General features: G+C 37.2%; 1 protein-coding gene across 1 annotated transcript; it reads left to right on the top strand.

Annotated features, from left to right (window-relative positions):
• The first annotated feature begins 9,479 nt into the window (after positions 1-9,479).
• On the top strand, positions 9,480-18,206 carry LOC129757887 (elongation of very long chain fatty acids protein AAEL008004-like). Its single transcript, XM_055755259.1, has 5 exons — positions 9,480-9,665; positions 9,729-9,869; positions 9,938-10,131; positions 10,205-10,448; positions 17,788-18,206. Exons 2-5 carry the CDS (start codon positions 9,809-9,811, stop codon positions 18,105-18,107), a joined length of 819 nt encoding a protein of 272 aa, XP_055611234.1. The 5' UTR covers positions 9,480-9,665; positions 9,729-9,808; the 3' UTR covers positions 18,108-18,206.
• The last annotated feature ends 7,466 nt before the right edge of the window (positions 18,207-25,672 follow it).

Below are 25,672 nucleotides of genomic sequence, written 5' to 3'. Positions count from 1 at the left end.
GACGACTCGAGGACCGACCTCTTATCTCCAGGATCCTACTCCGACTCGAATGGCTCACTCGGCGTCGAGAGCCACTCTACCCGTGGGTATTATCCGATCGTGGAATAACCCTTTCCCTCCGATTTCCACTGCGAAAAAGGTCAAGTCTTATCGCCGCCGGTCGTTGGGAACCGTGGAGGGGAAGGTTGGGAAGGTGGAGCAAGAACGCGGCGCACCCACCACATCCGCTACGCAGAAGATGTTGCCTTATCTTTGTAGCTTCAAACCGTGGGGTCGGACGCACACTACTCGACAGCCCCCCGTGTCGGTGGGGTCAGTCTACACTGACCGTTTTCCGGTCTTCTTTATCCCTTTAGCAGCCCTAGGATTTTCGGCCCCTGGCTTTTTCTGCCCGTTGTGTGCCAGATCGAGAGCAGTTTGTCCTGGACTCGCGCCTGTCACGGCACACATTCGGGACTTTGAACGATACGATTCGGATGTTTCCCGACAGTGACGACATCCTACACCGACTCGAGAGGTTCTCCCGGCATTGAGAGCCTCTCTTCCCGTGGGTATCCCCCGACAGTGGTTAACCCTCTTCCTGCGAGGTCCTACATCCTTTGCACCACGTTGTCTGCTGTGATGTTGGACCCGCAGGTGACAAATATGTTGGTACGTACCGCCTCAAACCTCGGACAGGCAAACACCACATGTTAGGGTGTTTCCTCTAAACTGGGCACAACCTGAATGTTGTTAGCGGCATACCACTCCATCGCCTTTTTCCATAATGGCAGGATACCAAATCTAGCCAAAACAGCACAGACGAGCGATTTTTCTTCAGGAAAGGCAGCAAACGCTTTTGACAACATTTTTTCACTCAAGTTTTCTGGTTGGCAGTCCCAATTGCAAGAAAATTTACCTTTTCAAGCAACTGGTACAGATAGTTTGCAAACGAGATATTTCTTGGCAAACTTTGATAGTTTAATATGCTGGAAAATGTCTACCATTTTTCCCCTTCTTGTCCAGTCTGAAGCCTGAAGTTTGCCTTGGCGTAGGTTTCCTCGTCCATTACCACGCAATCAAACTTTGTCAACAATGTTGTACACAGCTTCCGAGATCTTGTTTTTGCCGTAAGGATTTTCTTATCGTTGCGATTTGGAAGCATCATTCTTCACAAGTACACTTACAAAATGAGGGTTGTTCAGGATTTTCATATGAATGATTAGAAACAATACGGCGAATTTTAGTTGATCTCTTTTTGAACCGAACACCCTTTATAGCCGTTTTACCATCTTCATGCCATTCGAGATTTTATATCAACGTTGCAGTAGGAAGACAGTTATTGAAAAACTTATCCGGTACAACTGCGTTCCTTGTTTACTCTTGGCCTCAAACTCGCAAACTGACTTGCCAACTGGGCTATATCACAAGCCCCATTCATCACGACTCACTAATCTAACTTTCCCGCATTCCGAAAAATAATCAAAGCTTTTAATTATTTATTTTGTTTTTCTTCATGTTTTGAATCATTGCAACATAAAAACATTGAAATGATCAAAACATAAACTGGTTGGGCCTACTGTGGAGCAGAGAACGCAGAAACGTCAGGAACAAAGAAAAAGAGGAAGCGTGGACCAATTTTAAATTTCTATGTACTTTCATTTTTGGTCATCGGCCAAGGATATACCGCCTTTCTTCGCACTTGAAATGAAAAAAGAAACTGATGAAATAAAATTACAATTCGTCTACAATAAAGTACACCACACCACGGAAACATCAATTTGTACTTTCAAAAAATGGTTGCCAAATACCATTCAAAGTTTTACTTTATTAAGAGCAAGTTCACTGGTGTTGGGAAAAAATTGGTAGAAATTTTGACATTTTGAAAATTGTACCATGCAAAAATGTTTTCAAGATCTTTGGCCGTTGAATCTTTTTACAACACTGTTTCTATTTCAGCTGTATGTGATAGAAAATTTTTTCTATTAGAAATATTGCTATTTTTGCATCACAGCACGAGAAAATATAACACGTGATGTAAAAAAAAACTTGAAGGCCACAGATCTTGAAAATGTTTTTGCATGGCAAAATTTTCAAAATGTGCAAAAAGTGACAAAATTTCTACCACTTTTTCCCAACACCTGTGAACTTGCTCTCAGGTTTCACAAATCCTGCGTTTATATTTTCCAATAATTTTTAATTTTTATGATCGCAGCAAGCTAAACACAACATGCGACTTTATGACAACTGAAATGTTCAAGGAAAATATAGAGTATTTCACATTTTACTTTAATGTTACACTAATAATCTTTTGTGAAACAACCATAGATGTTTATGAATATTAAAATAATAATAAAAAAAAGAACGGATTAACCAATTTTACAGCAGCAAAAACGGCACTGTGTTACCCATGATCCGGACCAGATCAAATGAAGTTATTTTAACAAGATAACTTGTTATTTCCTTATTGAGTAATGCCTTTGAGACGCTGCGTTATTCACACTTCATTTTTTATTAACACTCTGAATTTTACTAGAAAGGGGCCGTTCACTAATTACGTAAGTACGATTTTGGAAATTTTCAACCCTCCCTCCCCCCCCTGGTAAGACAAAGTAAGATTTTTCAAAACCCCCCTCCCCCCTAGTAAGATCTTACGTTTTTATTTTTAGAGAAATTGACACGTTTTTTTTTTTCAAAATAGCTTGAAATATTAAAAATGTGACATACATGCTTCAAATCAAAGCATTTTTTTAAGTAAAATAAATAAACTGTATTTGAAATGCACAATCTATACAAAACCACAGATGAAATTTCATGAATGATCATAGAAAACATTATTCAAGACATAGCATGTTTGGGGTAACAAGAATTTTCAATTAATTTCCACAATCGAATAAACAATATAAAATCTAAATTCCGATTTAAAAAAGAGAGATGAGGTTAGCACAAGGTACCATAGAAAATTGTTATGTTTTGACCTGAAAATCATTAAAATTGGGGAGAAAATGTTTAACGACAATCACGTTTTCAACTAACCTAAAAGCTCAGACTCATTCAGCGGTAAGCGATAAAGTTTTAGGATTTTTTGGTAAATCGTTTGTAAAATTTAGAGTTGGTAGTGTCTATCACTGAAAAAACTGTCTAGAAATTCATTATTTAAAGCGCCTTATATTGATTTTACAAAGATTTTTTTTTGAAGAAGTCATTTTCGAAATATGATGGATTGAAATCGTGGTGTCACAACGCGCTACATTAATTTCTCAATTAAAAAGATTGTTACGATGGAAAGCAAAAAGCGACGATCTTTTTTTAAAATGTGATTTAGTGTTTTTGATGGCATGTTGGTTTGAATTGGTTCTCTATAAATTTTATAAGACCTGCATTTTTTTTAACAATTCAAAGACATTAAAAGATAAATAACATAACATCAAAATTAACCAACAAAAAGGTAGTTATTTAGTAAAAAAACCTGAGTAATATGGTTTCGTATGACTGAGGCTGTGATGAATTTTTAATGTAAAATTTCTTACGTAAGATTTTTGGAAACCCCCCCTACCCCCCTAGTAAGAGATCGTAAGAAAATGTGAAACCCCCCCACCCCCCCTATGTGCTTACGTAATTAGTGAACAGCCCCAAAAACAATTTATTTGTTTAAGGACACCACAGCCAGTTTACAGGAGAATTTCTGACTATCAGCCCTATAAACACAATCCACAATTCCAATACAACTGCACACAAAAAAAATCTGAGTTTTACATTTGATGTAAAATTTGATTTCATGTAAAATTCGGTCAGATGTGTTGTATATTATAACGCAGCCCTGAAAAAAAAACCTTGCGTTTCCTCATTCGGATCATTTTGTTGTAATTTTACATGACTTTTGCTTGAAACGATGTTTGGAATCAGACACGTTGCTATCGCGCACAGGGTGTGTCTTATTGTTTGTCAGTTTTAATAAATATAATAAAAGGAAATCCTTTTAACAATTTTCACCAAAAACAAATGATGTTTTATTGCTTATTGTAAAAAACACACTTTAAAAATAGTATATTACTCGACAGAATTTCGTAGGCTTTATTGGAAAAGTGATATTTTGTTCTAAGCAACTTTTCACCTCTTGTCTTTGATTCTTAATATTTAAAAAAAATATAGGAATAACTCTAACCGATAACATTGATACGAAATCTAAGAATTAAAAATGAATAGCAAAAAAAGTTGTCAAACTTTTGGTTCATTTGTTGTTACAAAAGATTCAGCAAAATAGAGTTTTTTTTTCTCTTTATTCTTCGATTTAAGTATAAACTTGTGAATTCAAAAAAATCAAATACTTGGATTTATATACATGTGAATCGTTTTGAATTGTTTAATATTTATACAAACAAATAACAAGTTTTATTAATCAAGAAACATTCTAGATTAACTTAACGGTACCTTTTTTGAAAAGTAATGAGAAACTGTTTTCAAAATCATCCATACAAAAAGTATTGACGAAACTAAAAGAAAATTCAGATACACCCTGCAGCAGGATCGTTTCACAAACACCGAACGGCCGACTGGTAAGAAGCAAGTTCGATTTGATGCGCCTAGAAAATGCTGTTTCAAATCTGGAGCTCGTGGATTTCGATTGTGTAAACCATTATGAGTATCTTTTTAATGATTGGCATAATTTGTTACAAGGCGGATGGCTATAGTTGATAAAACAATAACTCAAAAACTAAAAAGGAATAACCAGCCGGAACGGTTTCATTGTTATGGTCATGTAAATTCACAATGTCATTTTTTTCGTTTCGGGAATTTACATTACGTCATAAGTCATGTAAATTTAGTAGAAATAACTTGTTCCATTTATTTGCAAGTTATAACGTGTAATAATTTAATACTGTGTGGTACACAGTTCCAACACGCAACTTTTGGGAAACGACCTCCCACACGAACTTCGGAAAGTTTAACTGCATTTGATTATTTTAAATTTAAAATATATAAATTTGTGTAGGTATTAAATTTTTGATAAATTTTTTACAGCCACAAATAAACGCATGTTTTCGGTTCATTACACGCCTACTCTTCCCAACGCTTCGAAGCACTGGGACTCATCCTTAACTAAATTTTATTTAAAGCGGCGATTTTATTATTTAAGTTTAGATTAATTAAACAAATGCTATCATTTTATGAGGGTTCAAAATATATCCAATGCGTGATTAAATTTTTTCAACATAAGGGGCCATTAAATTATAATGAAACGCGTGAAGGGGGGTATAACAGCTTGTTATACTTTGTAGATTTTGGATAGACAATCTCACCCGAATGTGTTACATAGGGGGTTGAAAATGATCGAAAATTGTGTTACGTAATATTGGAACGGCCCCTAATTAAAAAAATATTTCTCGGATGTATGGTTAATGTGTTGGATTTTTGTCATAAGCTTTTTGAAAAAAAATTGAAAAGAAAATCTGAAAAAATCATCCATTATCCATCCTCTCAATACAAAATCTGTATGATTTTGAAAAGCCAAAACATTAATTCTATCTATCAGATATCTTCGAATGCTTTTAGCTTCCACTGCATTCACCTCTAAAATTTGCCTCTCTGTCACCTATAATAAAAATGTTTATCAGAACATTGCGCTTGTATAGTCTCTAACTTTTACCAATTTTCAAATAGACTTAAAATAAAATTATGTTACCGCGTACTCAAAAAGTCAATTTAAAACTTCAAAAACCATTCGAGACCTTCAGAGACAACACAGTATAATTGCATAAAAGCGGTTCTCAAGAAGACACGCTTCAAAGTTTTCGTTTTATCCATTTTCCATACCTATAATGTTGTGGAAGTTGCAGTTTTCCTCAAATCAAAAACGTACATATGAAGTTAAAAACATCAAGAGAAGCTTAAAATATGAAGAATTTTTTGGCATTTTTAACTTTAAATTGATTACTTTTGCATTCCTACCTCTTTCGCTACAAACGCCTCCTTTTGATTACACAACAACTAATTTTGGAGGATTTTGGCGTCCTGAATTCAAAACCTTTGTCAGATTTATTCTCTCACCTCTAGTTTTGTAATATGTCGTGTGTAAGTTTTAATTTTGATCAGTTTTGGGTAAAATCGACCTTGTATTACTGATAAACTAATAAAATTAAATGCATACTAAAAGCTGATTTTAGATCAATTCATTATACTTCATTCAATGAAGAATTCAGGTCTTGCCTAAATATTCCTATTTCAGAGATACAACGCTTAAAAAAACTAAATTCTACAATTTTAAAAATTCTAAAAGTTAAGATAACAACTTTTTGTGATATTATTCCAAAAAGTCATCGAGTATTTGATATTAAAGATTTCAACTCATTTAACAACTTTGTTGAAGACTGTAGAACGATTGGACTTATAGTTTTTAAAATATCAAGGATTCAATTAAGTTTGAATTTTCGTTTAAATTTCATCAAAATTCTCGTTTTATGTAGATTTGGGAAAAATCAACAAAAAGAAAACTTTAACAACTCTTTTCTCAGAAGTCAAAATTACTCACGGTCTTCGAAAAAAAAAATGATCATTTAGTTTGAACCTATTTAATATTATCAAAACATTGATGATGTTCTATATTATTATTTTAATTTATTAGAGACCTTTTAACCACCCGAGCCATTCAGGTCTGGATGATGTTCTATAGCTTTTCCAAAAAAAGGGTACAAATTTGTTTAATCAAACATTAATTAAACAAATTTGTACCAAAAGTTATCTTGAAATCAAGAGCTGATAAAAATGAAACCAGATGGGTTTTTAACAAAATAACAACAAATAAAGCATGAATGTTTTATTAATATTTCAGACCGAAAGATTTTGTTTAGTAAAATAACAAAATTGTAAATATTTTAACAAGGTAAATAGCTAAGTTTAACAGGAATTTAAGATCAAATTTATTCACTTTTGTTGATATAAAAAATAAGAACTTGGCAATACGACCAAATGGAACAAAAAACAATTTAATTCATTTTTTTAATACTAGAAAATTTTCAGTAATTTAAGCAAAAGTAATTTGGGTAATGAGTAATTTTAGTCAAACTTCGCAATTTTATTTGTAGGTTTATTTAATGAATAAAAAGTAAATTTAAGACTATTACAATTTTACGAATAACTACTAGATGTATTCTTAAAATTTCAATAAATCATTAGTATAGTCCAGCAAAAGGTGGCGGTGAGTGGAAAAAGTTTCAAAATCACTGATCAAAACTAAGGTTGGCAGTTTTCCCGGTTTTATTTGGGAACAGTGCGGCCTGACGCTGTTGCCCAGATTTCATTGAAAAATTTCCGGATTTTCCGAATTTGTCGACTTTATTTGGAAAAAAAAAAATTTTTGAATTTTTTTTATTCAGGCCTGCAAAGTCGAAATTTTTTAGCAAGTTTTATAATAATAAACATGGAAGGGTTTTTGGAAGACTTATATACAATTATGAATCTGTCGATGAATTTTGATGATTTTTTTTTTAATTTTTGTTGAGTAGTTCTTGGGTGTTTACAAAATAATTTCGGAATGTTTGGCGTAAATTTTGATATCAAATGCCCGGATTTTGCCAGTTTTCCAATAACATTGCCCGGATTTGTACGGCCAGGATACGTGCTGAAACAATTCTGGCAGAATTAATCTAAACGCAAATCATGCCTTTTTCCGCCTATCTTATTGTGTCTAACTCCTTGTAAAAACATTTTGGATGATTTTTTTCGAAGTTATTTCTAATGTGGTCTAGTACCCGTTACACGAGTTGACCTCAGGATCTATTTGGCCTGTTTTGATGACAAATGTTCGTTTAACCTCTTGATGTAATTATTCAAACAAACATGTTTTCCAGTGGCGCTAGGCAAAACTACTTTTGTACGGCAAAATATAAGCTTCTGAGAGCGAAAATATCAAACCGATTGACTTAATAATTTTGTTTACTGGAATAAGTGTTACTAAAACCAAAACGAAGCGCATGTATTTGAAGGAGTGCACTGACTCCTGCTAGACTAAATGCTTCTTGAGTCAAAATTGTCAAAATGGTCAAAATTGTCAAAATTGTCAAAATTGTCAAAATTGTCAAAATTGTCAAAATTGTCAAAATTGTCAAAATTGTCAAAATTGTCAAAATTGTCAAAATTGTCAAAATTGTCAAAATTGTCAAAATTGTCAAAATTGTCAAAATTGTCAAAATTGTCAAAATTGTCAAAATTGTCAAAATTGTCAAAATTGTCAAAATTGTCAAAATTGTCGAAATTGTCAAAATTGTCAAAATTGTCAAAATTGTCAAAATTGTCAAAATTGTCAAAATTGTCAAAATTGTCAAAATTGTCAAAATTGTCAAAATTGTCAAAATTGTCAAAATTGTCAAAATTGTCAAAATTGTCAAAATTGTCAAAATTGTCAAAATTGTCAAAATTGTCAAAATTGTCAAAATTGTCAAAATTGTCAAAATTGTCAAAATTGTCAAAATTGTCAAAATTGTCAAAATTGTCAAAATTGTCAAAATTGACAAAATTGTCAAAATTGTCAAAATTGTCAAAATTGTCAAAATTGTCAAAATTGTCAAAATTGTCAAAATTGTCAAAATTGTCAAAATTGTCAAAATTGTCAAAATTGTCAAAATTGTCAAAATTGTCAAAATTGTCAAAATTGTCAAAATTGTCAAAATTGTCAAAATTGTCAAAATTGTCAAAATTGTCAAAATTGTCAAAATTGTCAAAATTGTCAAAATTGTCAAAATTGTCAAAATTGTCAAAATTGTCAAAATTGTCAAAATTGTCAAAATTGTCAAAATTGTCAAAATTGTCAAAATTGGCAAAATTGTCAAAATTGTCAAAATTGTCAAAATTGTCAAAATTGTCAAAATTGTCAAAATTGTCAAAATTGTCAAAATTGTCAAAATTGTCAAAATTGTCAAAATTGTCAAAATTGTCAAAATTGTCAAAATTGTCAAAATTGTCAAAATTGTCAAAATTGTCAAAATTGTCAAAATTGTCAAAATTGTCAAAATTGTCAAAATTGTCAAAATTGTCAAAATTGTCAAAATTGTCAAAATTGTCAAAATTGTCAAAATTGTCAAAATTGTCAAGCTTGTCAAAATTTTAAAATTTTCATATTTGGGAAAATTATCAAAACTGTTAAATTCGACAAAATGTAATGTTTTTGGTATTGAATCAGAGAAAAGGCTTTCTTCTGCTACTAAAAATCACTTTATCTTCAGCTATGCTGTCAAAAAATTAGGGAAAAAGTTCCTGGAACACGTAAACGTTCCCGACTTTGCCAAACATCAACTTTGCATTCGCATGGAACAGTAGCGGTGAGCGTTGAATAAAATTAGTGCTGCCACCCGTGGGCAAACTTGACGCAAATGCCTGGAAACTTTGGTGCATTTCGATTGATTTGAATAAAATTATCCAATCATGAACCGCGCAACGGTTCCTGGCAGGTCAAAATGTTAGCCGCAGACATATTAGAGGCCAATAATCGGGGACCGATTAGCAAATGCGTTACGATGCGATGATTACGGTTCGGTGATAATCAGACGGCCAAGCCAGGATAGCCCTCAGTGAAGGTTACGGTCCCGTGCAATTGGTGTGTGCCTCAGTCAGTGGAATTGCCCAATTCTCTGATTCGGACTTGAATATTTGCAAGACTCAACCTTTCGAGACCGGAATCGGAATCGAAATCGGTGTGTGGAGTTGTTGGGATTTCGGTCTAATTGAGATTCTATAAATTCTAATTCATTCGGTAGAAGCCGTTCAGTCGAACAGCACGTATATGTCGGTTTGTTGAAATTGAAAGTGTCCGGAACGCAGGAGAGATCCCACCAAGATGGCTCTCGTATTGGAGTGGCTGGCGGGAGATTACTATCAATGGATCGTCGATAACCGAGGTGAGTTTTCTAAGAGAAGGCCAGATGAATGCTACGAACGCTGTGAAGAATCCCATCCGTTTTTGCAGATAACCGAAGCCTCGATTTGCCGTTCATGGAGAGCCCATGGCCGGTGATGGGCATCCTTATCAGCTATCTGTACGTGGTTCTAAGGGCTGGACCCAGATATATGGAGAAACGAAAACCCTACGATCTTAGAAACATCATCCGGATATACAACATAGCGCAAGTAGTCCTAAATGCGCTGCTCTGTGTGACTATTGTAAGTTTCCCGGCATGATCCAGTAAGGAAAAACCTGTTTAATCAATTACTGTCCACGCTTTTCTTTCCGCAGGGATCCACCATGTGGGCTCGGGATGATTTCGACTGGAAGTGTCAACTAATTGATTATTCGGCGACCCCCGCCGGAATGCGTGAAATGCGGATGGCGTACTACTATTTCCTGCTTAAAATTTTAGATCTCGCAGATACAGTATTTTTTGTGCTGAGGAAAAAGCAATCGCACGTGTCCTTCCTGCACGTGTATCACCACGCGCTCATGGTGTTCGTTACCTTCTGGGCCGTCATGTTTTCACCAGGTAAATGATGATTCGGAACTGTAAATATGCTCTGTGTTTTTTTCTCTAAAGATTTTGAAGTTGATATTTCTCGTACATAGTAATAAATCGAATCAACATATGACTAAAGTTATGAACCTTTCCCTAAGAGATTGTGCCAAAGCACCTTCAGTTGTTGCCGGAAAATTTTGATAAAATTATAGCTACGATATGACTGTACAGTTTGAGTAATATTTCAGAAAATTTGTCTAGCAGAAATCGGTTTTATCATATCTACCAGGCCGCTTTTATTCATCAAGGCGCTTCATTCGATTGCCAATATATTGACATCAAACCGCACTATTGATCATATTGACCATCGTAACCTTCGACGTAAGATTTTAATATTCTTTGATTTTTCCTGACAGAGTGATACCAGTTTCCTAGGATATCAACTGCAAAGAAGATTACCCCTGTAACTAAGGGCCCCCTATTTTGGAACCAATGTCTATCAATATGGTCCAATTCTTATGTTGCCTTTAAAAAGCCATCAAAATTCGGAAGAACTCATCGGCATGTAGTCAACCAAGTGTTGGAGTTCTCACCATTCCTCAGTTTTACATGGTCAGCAATCATATCAGACAGGTTCTCTATTCTCTATGGGAGCTATTGCATACATACTGCCCGTTGGTGTGAATTCCTATATTACAAAGGCCGCCTCAAACAAGATGATTTGGCATGTGCTGATAACCTTAAGGTTAAATTGCCGATTATCAAGGTAGAGGATTGAGCAGTCTGCAAAAATCCGTTTCGAAATATTTGAGAAGGCACGCTTCTCCCTTACCACTATTTATTGCTGCAAGCTGAAGCTAGACCAGCAGTCATTCATCATCGCCGAGTACAATATAGAGTTGGGTGTTTGGACTAGAAATCACCTTCTCGTTTTCGTGATAAGTCAGAAATGCGCTCCTGGAGCGCTTCCAGTTCTTAGACCATAGAGCCTTAGACCGCTAAGATAATATGTTTCTTTACGGAGAAAGAGAGAACGGAATTCCACATGTGAACACATGTTTTGCAGGACAGTCGCCCAGCATTCTCGCCCAGCATCCTGCCCAGCGTATTCAGCCAGCCTTCACCACCTTCTGGATACTGCATAGAGTCACGTGAGCTCGTGGTTCATTTTTCGCCCCCACACTCCGTTCTCCTGCACGCTGCCAAAGGTGGTTCTTAACACTCGTCGCTCAAATACTCCGAGTGTGCTTAGGTCCTCCTCGAGCAATATCCATGTCTCGTGCCCGTAGAGGACAACCGGTCTAATGAGCGTCATGTACAGGTTATTCAGGCTTCGTGCGAGGGCTGAATCTCCTCGAGCGCAATTGCTTGTGTAGTCCATAGTAGGTCCGATTTCCGCTGATCATTCGCCGCCGGATCTCACGGCTGGTGTCATTGTCTGCGGTCACCAGTGGACGGAGATAGACATAGCCTTCGAGTATCTTCAGCTCGCCGGCGTCGATCGTGACCTTGTTATTATTAGACAAGTGGGTTCGGTCGGTCTCGGAGCCGCAGGGCAGCATATGCTTCGTCTTAGACGAAGCTTCTTGCTTCGCGTTTCAGATTGCGGTAGATCTACTTCACCGCCGCAGATGATCTGCCGACTTTATCTTCAGGGCCACTTTGAACATCATGCAGTATAGACCATCACCTTGTCGAAGCCCCCTCAGCGCGATTCGAATGAACTCGACAATTCACCCGAAATCCGCACACGGCACTGCTTTCCATCCATCGTCGCCTGGTCAGCTTCCCGGGAAAGCTGTTCTCGTCCATAATTTTCCATAGCTCGTCACGGTCGATATTTTCGTATGCGGCTTTGAAGTAGATGAATAGATGGTGCGTAAGGACTTGGAGTTTACGGCATTTTTGGCATAAACGGCATTTTACGGCATAAACCCTCCATGAAGCCAGCTTGATGACTTTCTACGAATCTGTTTGCTTGGGAGTTAGTCGGCGGACTAGGATTCGGAACAACACTTTGTGAGCTGCTTTGAGGACAGTTGTGCAGAACATCAATCTAGCTGTACGAAATTTAAGCGCCCAGGGATGAAGAAATAAATAGACATTTGATGTCTTGAGCAACATTGTTCAGTTTTGTATGGAGCAAATTCTAGTATCAAAATTTTTGCCAAGAAGTCCACCGATAGCGAGATAAAAACTCTAACTTTTTTGTTTTTCAAAGTAGGGCTTTGATGTCTTGGACAAAGTAGTTTATCTGATCAAAATACATAAATTGATTGAATATGTCATAGTCCTATCACATCACCCTCAGGATTTACAGGAAAAATAAAAAAATCTCTTGAAAAAACAGTTTTTTGAACATGACACGTTGTAGATTGGATAAAATGGTTCGCTGTCTTTGAAACAAAGTTGTAACAAGCCAAGATCTACAAGTGTCATATATATTATGATGGGTTTAGAAGTTGCTGTTAAGTGCACATTTTCGCAACACCCCCTTTTTTGTGATTCTTTTTTATGATAAGCGGAACCACTTCCATTTGAAATAAGCGGGGAAATCGGTGGAACTAGTAGAGATTTGAATGATTGAAAATGCTTTTTTTCTTATTCAAAAAACATTTTTAATAGAAAAATCGTAACATAAACTATACAATATGAAAACTAGCTTACAACTATAAGTAACAAAACTTCTGAGTTTATCTGTTAAGGTCCACGAGAGGAAACTTATGTCTCAACGAAAAGACAAAAGCGAAATGTTTGTTAGATTGGTTGCTCTGATACAGTTACTTGGAACCGGTTGAAGCGGTTATATTGAACAGGCAAACCCGGTTCTATTATTCATTTATATGATATCAAATACTAATTTAGTGCTCTACCGAATTGATAGATTTGTTCTATGATTTTTTTTGGAATTTAAATGATTTGAAAAATCGAATTTAAATGTCTTTAATAAAACAAAATATATAAAAGAAAACTGCACACTTTATAAATAAATTAAATGTTTCAACTGTTTTTCTATAAGTCAAATAGGTAATTTTTATACTTAAAGTGTATTTTCAATCATTCAAATCTCTACTAGTTTCACCGATTTCCCCGCTTATTTCGAATGGAAATGGTTCCACTTATTGTCAAAATTAATCACAAAAAGGGAGTGTTGCAAAAATGTGCACTTTTCGATGGACGAGCCTTCCAAAATTGCCAATAAAATACACGAAATGCTTTCTTTAGGGCTTCACCAACTTCTAAACCCATCATAATGTATGAGACAGTTGTAGATCGTGGCTTGTTACAACTTTGTTTCAAAGACAGCGAACCATTTTATCCAATCTACAACGTGTCATGTTCAAAAAATTGTTTTTCCAAGAGATTTTTTTTCTGTGACTGTAAATCCTGAGGGCGATGTGATAGGACTTTGACATATTCAACAAACTTGTGTATTTTGATCAGATAAACTACTTTGTCGAAGACATCAAAGCCCTACTTTGAAGAACAAAAAAGTTAGAATTTTTATCTCGCTATCAGTGGACCCCTTGGCAAAAATTATGATACTAGAATATGCCCCATACAAAACTGAACAATGTTGCTCAAGACATCAAATGTCTATCTCTTCATACCTGGGCGCTATTGATTTAGTACAGCTAGATTGATGTTCTGCACTACGTGCACTAATCGCTTAGTAGTTCTCACAGTACAATTTGTCACCCTTCTTGTTGATGGGGAATATTACTCCTCCGGTAGCAGTTCGGTGTCCCAGATCCGGACCATCAACCGGTGTAGGCAATCAGCCAACTTGTCCGGGCCCATTTTAATGAGTTTAGCTGCGATGCCATACTTCCCAGCCGACTTGGTGCTATTCAGCTAGTGAATGGCTTCCTTAACTTCATTCAACGTTGGGAGTGGCTCCACCTAGTTGTTGGCTACGCCGACGATGAACCTTCTACATGTACGCCGTTTAGGAGTTCATAGAAGTGCTGCTTCCACCTTTTGATCACCTCAAGATTGTTCGTCAGGATGCCTCCGTCCTTATCCCGGGACATTTCGGCTTGCGGCACGAAGCCTTTGCGGGATGCGGTGAGTTTCTGAAAGAACTTTCGTGTTTCTTTGGAACGAAGCAGATGTTTCCAGCTCCTACTCCTTCAGGTGGCGCTTTTTATCCTGGAAAATTCGGACTCGCCTGCTCTTCCGCTGTCGGTGATTTTCCACATTTTACGGGTGCCTCTTTGCACTATTGTCGCCCGCTCGGCATTCTCTTCGTCCATCACCCTCCTACACTCCTCGTCGAACCAGTCGTTCCGTCGAGTTCGTTCCACATGTCCGATGACGTTCTCCGCAGCGTGGCTGGGTTTTTCGGCCGAAAGTCATGAGGCCGAAAGCCATTCGGCCGAAGGTCATTTAGCCGATGGACGTTAGGCCGAAAGCGCTATATGGCCAAACAGGCCACTAGGCCGAATGCTGTTAGGCCGAAAGGACGCAAGGCCGAAAGTATGTTCGGCCGAATGGTCATTATGCCGAAAGGTCATTAGGTCGAATGATCGTTAGGCCGAATGGTCGCAAGGCCGAATGGTCGTAAGGCCGAATGTTCATAAGGCCGAATGGATGCTAGGCCAAAAGGTCGTTAGGCTGAATGGTCATTAGGCCGAATGGTCGTAAGGGCGAATGGATGCTAGGCCGAAAGCTCGTAAGGCCGAGTGGTCGTTGGGCCGAATGGCCATAAGGTTGAATGATCGTCATGAATGGTGGCTAGGTCAATGAGAATTCTTTTACACTTGCCTGCATGCTAGGCCGAATGGTCGTTAGGTCGAATGGCTGTTAGGCCGGATGGACAATAGGCCGAATGTTCATAAGGCTGAATGGTTATTAGACTGAATGGTTGTGAAGCCGAATGGACGAATGGTCGCAAAGCCGAATAGTCGAATCCGGCATTGCATCCATTCGGCCTGATGACTATTCGGCCTTCTGACCATTCGACCTAACTACTGATCGGCCTAACATGCAAGAAAGTGATAATATGTCTTACAGGCCTAGCATAAATTCGGCCCAACGACCATTCGGCCTAGTGGCTATTTGGTCTAACAACCTTCTAGCATCTATTCAGCCTTACGACTATTCGGCCTTACGACCATTCGGCCTATCATCCATTCTGCCTTACGATCATTTGGCCCGATGACCATTCGGCCTAATGACCATTCGGCCTAACGATCTTTTGACCTAGCATCCATTCAGCCTTACGAATATTCAGCCTTACGACCTTCCGGCCTAATGACCATTCGGCCTAACAACCTTTCAGCCTAGCATCCATTCGACCTTACGAATATTCGGCCTAACGACCTTTCGGCCTAGCATCCATTAGGCCTTTCGAACATTCGGCCTTACGACCATTCGGCCTTTCGAACATTCGGCCTTACGAACATTCGGCCTTACGACCTTTCGGCCTTACGACCTTTCGGCCTTACGACCTTTCGGCATTACGACCATTCGGCCTAACGACCATTCGGCCTAATGACCATTTGGCCTAGTGACCATTCGGCCTAATGATCATTCGGCCTATCGTCCATTCAGCCTGATGACCATTCGGCCAAATAATTTTCGGCCAAATAACCTTCGGCCTATTGTCCTATTTGACTGAACATCCGTCGGTCTTTTAACGCATTCGGCCTAGCGACCTTCGGCCTAACATCTTTCGGTCTATCGGCCTTCGGTCGAATGTCCGACCCCCCTCCGCACCGGCGCATGATGGCTGTCTTTATGGCATCCCAACAGTCCTCAAGAGGGGCTTCATCAAGCTCGCGAGAGTTTTGGGCGCATCTTCACCATCACCAGATAGTGGTCTGACTCGATGTTGGCGGCTCGCCAGGATCAATGATGTCCGAGAAGTGCCTGCTGTCTTTTTTTTTATTAGTTGATCACCCAGGTGGTAAATCCTTTTTACGGATTGCATTCCAAGGCACGGCGAGCCACCGCGTCCCCCCAGTTTGCTACTCTGGGTCCATGGGTGCAATTGGACGACTCATGATACTATGTACCCCTACGCCATAAAATCCACCTGGGGCCTCTGGCCATAATTCCCATCCGGACCGGCAACGAAGGCTTTACCCATGATGGGAGACCATACTCGCGCAATGCGCTCCACGGCAAATACTCGTTTAATTCGTACTACACCAGCAATCATCATCCACTCTTCGTCACGATTCACGACTTACGGGTTGGCAGTCCGTTCGCCGCTACTCGTGAATCGAGTCCCACATATGGCCTCTTGTCACAATTTGAGCCGTCTCGACCCGTCTCTCCTCGTGACTCGAGGCCCTCTCACATTCCTCCTCTTGACACAAATTGAGGCGTCTATACCCACCTCTCCTCGTGTCTCGAGAGCCCTCGTTCATTCCGTCTCTTGACCCAATTAGAGACGAGAACAACTCGCCTCTCCTCGGGTCTGGAGATAACCACACATCCCACTTTTTTCCTCCGTCTCGACACTTCGAGACTCATACTGAGGCCCATCTAATGGGCGCCACATATTACGGCACAAGGCCCCTCTGCCCGTCGTGAGTCCGTCATATTCGCGAATCAGGGCTAGGACCACCCGACGCGCGAATTCGACAAACACCCGCTCGAACATTTGGTCGTCCCGCATATCGGGGTCACGACTACCCGATACACGTTACGACCCCTCCTCCTGCAACTGAGCACTGGTACCAAGGTGCCCAGTCGCACCACGTTTTTGCCACACTCGGCACGCAGCCCGTCGCAGCTGACTGTACCAAGTGTGACGTGTAGTTCTCTTGGCCGTACATCTACAGGTGACAAGTCTGTAGACACGTTTCCACTCTGCACCACGGGGAGGTAGAACTACGTCGCAGAGCAAGTGCCGGCTGTCTATCAAAATGTAGCCGACCTGTGGTTGCGGTTGGTACGGTGATCTCCAGGCTTTGGCGTAGTGGTTAGAGCTCAAGTCTTCTACGCCAAGGTTCTAAATCGAATATACATAGTACACTTTCTGTTGTCTAGTGGTTTCAGCATTTGTAAGATGCTAGCCGTCATAACTTCGAAAGATATACGCTTAGAGTTAGGGAAAGAAGCTTCCTCCAAAGAAACATGAAGTTTCATTGAGATCCTATGTGTCCGTGCTCGTTGCCCCGTTGTATTATAATTGGGTCTGAGTATTGAAATTTTTGATGCTTGGAAGAACTTTTTGACAAAAATTGTTCCAAATAGAACAAAGTTCAGATTTCAATAAGAAAGAACTGTAGGTACAAAATATTAATTTCAATTGAACAATAGAACAAAAAAGTTAGTTAGGGATCTAATGAATAGAGAAACTTTTCAACTTATTTAACTTATGATTACTTATGCCTATACAATTATCCTTCTACAGGTGGTCACGGTTACCTGCTGGGCGTGTGGAACACGCTGGTGCACGCGGTCATGTACTACTACTACTATCGGGCGTCCTATGGTGACGAAAGCGCCGTCTGGTGGAAGAAATACCTGACTAGGCTCCAGTTGGTGCAGTTCGTGCATCTCGGGTGCCACTTCATGATAGCCATCGTGATGGGATCGGATTGCAAATATTCAAAATTCTGGAGCTGGGTGGCGCTTTCGCAGGCGTGCATCATACTGGCCATGTTCTTAAACTTCTACATCAAAACGTACCGAAAAAGTGAAACCCCCAAGCCAGTCGAAAAAACGAATTGATTGATTGTGTAACTTATTATGGAGTGAGTGCGATGTTTGTGGATGAATGAGTGTCGCTAAGATCGACCCGACTGAAACGCGTAGCTCAATAAATATAATGTGAGACTTAATTACTATCACTTTTACACAATGAGAACTGAAAGAATTCACATGCGTTATTTTTCTGGTAACCATCGACAATACTTAAAATATTACTTTATTGTGTTGTGAGCCTTGGTTGAATGATTCAAATGAAGCAATCGAAAGATTCCTTTTAATTCAACCGCGGTAAATGAAAAGTTCAGATACCGTTGTTTCGATAGCAACTTACTATCTTCTTCAGTGAGCGTTTTCGATTCAAGATCATGTTACTTTTTTTTTTCTTTTTTGTTATGTTTTGTAGAGAATTTGTTTTAAACTTAATAGTGATAAACATGAAGGCTTATGTGACTTTAAAGTTGTGAAGTTGTCAAAATTTAGCTCATTTGGTTGACTCTAGGAGCTCACTCAACGAGACTCCAGTTTGTATCTGTGAAGTTGTGATACCATTTGTTTCAGCAAAAGTATAAAATTACGGTTCTGACTCTACCTTTCGTTAGTTTTGCTGAAATTTTCAACAGATAGGTTTTGTTTTCTCAAATTAGACCTTATTTTTTATTTCTTCTGAAACCATGAAGCGAGCTGAAAGAAAAGCGCTGATGAGGATTCAAGAGAGGTACCTCCAATTCAAAGGTAGACCGCAACAACTGCCACGTAGGTACATAGAACGTTTTAATTATAAATCCTTTGGAGCATTCAAAAGTTTAACAGAGGACTCCAATATAAATAAAACAGAAAATACGACGCAATTCGAACGTTTTTCAAGCAATGTCTATGTATGGCCTAAAAAAGTGTTCTAGCATTATCGTTCAGAATTAACGATGATGACGATGAGGTCAGGCAATTCAAGGTGCAACGAGACCTTCTTTTTAACTTTCTAATTCGTACACTCAGATGAAAAGGAAACATCAGACTCACCTACAAATTCACGTAATCTTTCATTACTTTCATTTATTCAATCACCAAAAAAAATCTAGTAGTTGTATGCGTTTGAAGCCCCTTATACATTCGATTTACGTGAAAATCCAGTGATTTGGTGCATGCTATGTGATGTTTATGAACCTCAAGCTTCGGAATAAAAAAATCACCTTAAATCAATGTGAAAGAATGTGGCTGATGAAGACATTATGGACGATGAAAATCACTGCTTGAATAGCAAGTTTGGCTTATTTACAAGCTGTGATCTTTTCACAAACTTGAGTTGTCAATATTACACTAAGGTTTGAGTGGTAGAAGTCCTCAAACTAGGGTATTTTCTATTTTCTGTGAGCGGCAACCCCGAAGCAATCGACCTTGTGGGTGCTCGACTAAAATCCCGAATCAATGATTGTGTATAGAGAAACAAGAAAGATAAATAGGAGGCAAGCACACGTGAGTAGCGTGGCTAGACCGACGGATTTTGATTACTTCTACGGAGCAACGGATCGATGCCCGAAATCTGCGGAATTTCAGCAATTTCCTACGGATATTCATGGAGTGTATCGATGGAAGGTCCAACGAGCAGTCGACCGTTGGAGCTCGAATTGTACGCTCGTGTCGGTCGATTCCATCACGTTCATTGTGGTGTAATTGGCTTACGCGACACTGTACTTAAGCAGGGATTGCGGGTTTAATTCTTGTCGGTGAGCCGCTGTATATTTTTTGAGAAATTCATGATATTTTCGAGCTAGAAAGAAGTTTATTTTCTTTGTTCCTCATGTTTCTCTAAATTTTCCATCACCTTGAAAATTTAAATGCAGGTGTTTATTGTGTTTGAAATTCGTTTCCTTCTGTTTTTTTCTGGGGTCGTAAACATTGCAGAAATTGTGACGCATTCGGCGAGCTGAGCAAATCAAGGCATTTTTTCCAAAACCTGGTGAAATCTGGGCATTTGATTCAAAAATTTTCAACACATAATCTCGTCTGAGAAAAACATATTAAATTTGATTTTTTTTTTATCAAAATATGTAACCAGAGAAAAACAAAACAATTTAGATAAAGATTGCTTTAAGAATCAGTTCATTTTGAGTTTTCTGTTTTTTTTTCTTCACATAATGTGAATAAATTCATCAAAATAGGGACTTGTTTTTACAATATTCTGGAGCCATAGTTTTCTTCATTTGTTCATTTTACTTTAAAAATTATGGCATTTCGTTTGTTGAAAACGTTTGTTGGACAATTATAATATAACACCATGATTTTGAAAAAAAAATTACGATCCATACATAACCAAAAAAAAAACTAATCGTGCAACAATTGGTTCACTCAATCTCCTCCTGCCCGATTGTTGTACGTAAGTACGTAAATTTATTGATTTGCATGCCTTCAGAAACTTTGTTTGGTTGTTTTTACTACCAAAAATAGCAATAAAACTTTTGAAAGCAAATAATAGAGTCTTAAATTAGCGCAACGTGTTTTGATTTGTACTGGAAATGAACATTTTCATTCTAAAATCACCAAAGATGCACTGAAGGCAAAAGCTTTTTTTGATTTTTGAAATATTTTATGGTTCTTGCAATAAATTTCATGTAAACAAAAACCAAACCTAACGTGTACCCCAGAAATAATATTCAAAGTCACACAAAAAATTAAAAAAAATTTTTTTTGTGTTTTTTATTGCTAATTTGAAAGCTGCTTATCCATAGGATGAAAATAAAGATCACAATTAACTGCTTTGCATAGCCAATGATTATTGTTGATTTATAACCTTCGCAGAAAAAAATGTCATGATATAATTGGATGCTCCAGCTAGCGAAGCCTGCAGTTTTGCAATACTTTTCAATGGTTTCCGATTTTTCTATTTTGAAATTGTTATAACTTTTTTCGTGAAATAGTTTGATTTTTCTCATGTCGGCAAAAAATGAAAGTTAGGAATAGGTAAAATCTATATCAAAAACAAGCTTCATTTCCAGCTTATTTGAATTTACTGGATGATTTCATATGCAAAAATTTCTACTTCCATACAAATTTCCATACAAAATTGAACACGATGATTTATTACATGCAACTGAAATAAAAATCAGATTATCTCTTAATATAACATCGTTTTTGCTGAATAAGTGAAAACTTACGTTAAACTATTAATTTTAGTAATTTCTGCGCTATAATAAACTGTTTTCCACTCACTTTTCGATAATTCAACCTTTATTCAAAGAATCTGGCTATCTTAGAATATTAAAAGCCAGACAACTTGCAATGTCTAAAAAGTGTCAAAGTCACTTAAACCACAGAGAACAGACGTATAAGCGGAACTTGTGTAAAATTTCCAACAATCGTTTTGAACCAATTTCTGTTTTTTGGCAAGGCCACCAGATGTCTCCAAACACACCAGAGATAAATGTCAAAACCAAACTGAGAAAAATAAAACAAAATTTTTCTCAGTTTTGAACAGGTCGCATGAACTGTTTGGCATGTTTCAAGGAAACTGCTGGTAAAGTTTCGTAACACTTTCGTCCAGTTGCATAATGGAAAAATATCTTAAAAGTTCTTCGCTATTTCCTTCAAGCTAGTGCGTGGTGCCAAATTTTGGACAATGGGATGCAAAAGTGATACTTGAAATAATCCGCTTTAAGATGTCTAGAATCAGTTCTGATGAGGACTGATCGTCAATAATGTAATTGACTGACTAATTGACTGAATATAGCCGGTTCGTCCTCTGATGATAACCGTTCAAGAAGTGCAAAAACTTATTGTAAAACTGTTAGTTATTTCGGCTGCCTCAGTAGTATAATAATAAAGGAATGAATAAAAATTTATCACCGGTACTTTTTATACGGTATTACTTATGGACTTTTTTCCGTGAGTGAAACAACTTTTTTTTATTTTTAAATTTACGTAACGTTTTGGGTTACTCTGGGAAATATCTGATGATGGGTGATGAAAAGTAACCCCAAACGTTACGTAAATTAACTAAAAAAAAGGGTTGCACTCACCGAAAAAAAGATAAGTAAAAACTGTATTAAATAAAGGAAGTGAAATTCTGTCCAGTCGAAAGTGACTCTTATTGCATTTATCTAGCAATAAATTCAACCCGTTTATTTTAGCGCAGCATTAGTTTAATTATACGATTACGCCTTTTTGAAAACCGAGCTCTTGAAAATCTGATTTGTAACATTTGAACAGCGCATTAGATGGCACTGTTTCAAGTCAAATTTAAACGTATTTTTTGGATGTCAACATATGAAATTCTACACACTTTCTTGGAGATTTTTTGTTCGAGCTTGTACGTCTGTTCTCTGTACTAAGAGGGCATCCATAAATTACGTAACGCTCCTAGGGGGGAAGGGAGTAAGCTTTAGCGTTACGAAATGTGACATAGGGGAGGGGGGAGGTATGCTCATCGTTACGTAACGATTTTTTTCCTAAAAAACTTCAGTTTATTCGCAGCTTTTTTTATATCATGCAATTTTTGCTAAATGATAAGCAAACTAAAATCACCTTAAAATTGGTAAGCATTAACAAGATTGAAACTGGTTTGTAAACAATGCATTGGATATCCGTGAAATATCCTTTGGAAAACCGAATATTAGGTACATTTACCCCCAAGAACTCAATCCAATCTTAAGAAGGAAATTTTACTATTTTTTCTCACTTGATTTTGATTATTCCGATCAGCTATTTTGATTATTCTGACGAATATTACTAAGTGGAGTATATTTTGCATATGCTGCTTGAACAAAATAAAGTAAACAAGGTAGATTACCAGTTAACAAGCACAGAGCAACTCGTAATAAGACAATTAATTTATTTTATCAGAGAGTTATCATCAATGAGTACTAAGAAGCGATTTGGATGGATAATAATTCCCTTTTAAAGAACTTTTTTTTTATCTTCGAAAATCATGAGAAGATGGGGGGGGGGGGTAATTGTCAGCGTTACGTAATTTTTATAGGGGGTATGTCGAAGCGTTACGATTTGTGACATACGGGGGGGAGGGGGTGAAAAAAGTGCATTTTTTGCGTTACGTAATTTATGGATGCCGCCTAAAACTGCTTTGACTGCTGGAACTACTTTTTTATCAGATTTATTTTGAAATCCCTTATCTCGACCATTCTTCACTTTACATTTTATGCAAAGAATTTTAAGGTTGTTCTTAAAAAACCCTGTTTCTCTAATTACGAGACGACAATTCTTATAGAACTGTATTTCATGTCAACAGCGAGTCCCTTGCTTTTGATAATAATACCCTAAAAATATTGTACAGTAGGGAAACTTTGACCCCAAATCCCAAAAAACTTGAAGATGAAGGTTGGAAGACCCGAAATATTACTTATCATGTGCAATTTTCTCAGAAATTCAAATCTGCCGTCGAGGTAGACCGGAGACATTTGAGTATAGCTTTGTTTGGCTCTTATTATCAGAAAAATAAACAATCATAACTTCGTGTAATTTAATATAATCAAAACAGTTTTTCAGCCGGAAAACTGTTGGGAATTATTGCAATGTGAAATTAATATTTCTTGTAGATGCTAGAGCGGTTACATTCATTACAAATAATCTCACATTCTTGAAAAAGATATTCGAAATATTTAAATCAACTTTTAGAAAAGATATAATCAATACATCAGACAAACGATCTGAAACTTTGAGCATGGCTGAGTCCAATTTTAAAGCTTTGAATTTGTTTTGATCGATATTCTCCGCCAAATAAAACCAATCCTTGAAGTTTACTGTGGGGTAACTCAGAGCTACAAAATAGATTTATTTTAATATCGTTTTGTGAAGTTAATTCAATCGACTTACATTATTAGTTTCTTATGGCTTTCCAATTATTCTCCAACGATAGCTTTTACAATTTAGAGTATTTGAATCCTGGTAAGCATAAACATTTTAATTTAATCTTTCTAAATTTTAAGCATTTTTCACTCACGGTAAGTTCAATGGTAAGTATTAAAATATCTTCTAACGGAACGTGGACAGGATTTGTTGGCTCAAACTAACCAGGTAAGATATAAATTTTAATATAATTCCTTTAAGGCGTGAAGCAACTTACAGAATGTTTATTGAATTCTATTTCTCTCAAACCATATAAGCAATTCAACTAAACATTTGCGAAATCGTATTTAACATGGACTTCAGATAGCAGTTCTCGAATACGAATAACGCCTAATATTTCAAAATGTCAGCGCCCATAGTACTGACATATCGACCTCGTGCAACTTGGGAGACACAGTGGCTCTATTCGCCCGTAACAGAATTGATATTCATTAAGGAGGGGGTAGGGTCTAACGGGTATAAAAAAACACCATTTTCACGATTTTTTTTTAGAGCTATCGTTCAAACAAATGTATTCAATTTTTTTGCATTATACAAATCATTGTTAAAAGAACATTTAATAATTTTTTCGTAGAAAAATATTGAAAAATGTGCCGGTGACGGAGCACTTTCGAGGATGCCTTTTAGAAAACAGGATTTGCGGTGGACACTGTATCTCAGCACAGAATCATCTGAAATCAAAAAATCCAAGCAAAATATTTTTGATAGATGTTTTTCTGGACCCCAACGTTTTTATTTAACTTAAAAAAAAATTTATGAAATTTTTGTGGCTGTTTGAAGTCAAAACTACGATTTTTCACGAAAAAAACCGCCATTTTTCACCTGTAAAATCTCCCCAAAGTAAAAAAAAACAAAAAAGAAAAACGTTGGGGTCTGGTATTTTATATGGAGAAAATATGTTCCAAATTTGAAAAGAATCGGATAAGTAGTTTTCAAATGACGATGTCCACGGACTTTAAAAAAGTGCTTTCGAGAAAAACGCATTTGAAGTTTCTGCTCTTGCTTTCTTGCAGTATTAGATAGGAGGAGATAAAGGCCTATAATTTCTACAGTTTTGCTCCAATTGACTTGAAAATTTGACACAACAATCTTGAAATGTTTTACAATAAGAAAATATAAAAATAAAAAAATCGATTTTTTGAAAGTGTTAGACCCTACCCCCCCCTTAAGTAAAAATCTATCGACTTCGAAGTGAGTTCTAAGGCAATTCTTTAATGAAACCACAACTTAAGGGAGGCAGAACAGATCGCGACCTTTATCCTTTCAACTGTAAATAGGCACATTAAAAAAGATTTAAATACCTTTCAGTTCATTCTATAAAATTTCATGACACAAAAATTTATGTTGGTAAGACATATAAAGAAAAAGGCTCAATACTGAGTAAATAAGGTCAAATAACACTTCACTTAGATAGCTCCAGTTGAATTCGGCCTCAGATTTGATTTCTGAGGAAATTTCACGTGTGATAAATGCTATTCCAGACTCTCAAACCGGCGGATTTATGTTTTTTCGGTTTTGGGTCCGAATTGTCCCATTGTGCATTGGATGGTTTATATGGAAGACCCCCCTCGAAAGGGGCCATCTCCAAATTGGATTTCGTTTGAACTAGAAGTTCTCATAATAACCTTCCGTAACAAATATCAGCCTTTTTGACCACATGGTGGCTGAGCCATAAGAAGGTTTTTGAAATGTGCAACCATTAGAAAAAGTCGGACAACAATAGACACGTCATA

This window comes from Uranotaenia lowii, chromosome 3, assembly GCF_029784155.1.
Source record: "Uranotaenia lowii strain MFRU-FL chromosome 3, ASM2978415v1, whole genome shotgun sequence".
NCBI lineage: Eukaryota > Metazoa > Arthropoda > Insecta > Diptera > Culicidae > Uranotaenia > Uranotaenia lowii.
Note: the sequence above shows the minus strand (reverse complement) of the source record. Positions and strands in the feature narration are given on the sequence as shown.

What these genes read in the sequence shown, in the direction of transcription:
- LOC129757887 (XM_055755259.1), top strand. Translation starts at nt 9,809, where the DNA reads ATGGCTCTCGTATTGGAGTGGCTGGCGGGAGATTACTATCAATGGATC. An exon ending in ATGGATCGTCGATAACCGAG is followed by an intron (nt 9,870 to 9,937) that starts GTGAGTTTTCTA and finishes CCGTTTTTGCAG; the next exon opens with ATAACCGAAGCCTCGATTTG. An exon ending in CGCTGCTCTGTGTGACTATT is followed by an intron (nt 10,132 to 10,204) that starts GTAAGTTTCCCG and finishes TTCTTTCCGCAG; the next exon opens with GGATCCACCATGTGGGCTCG.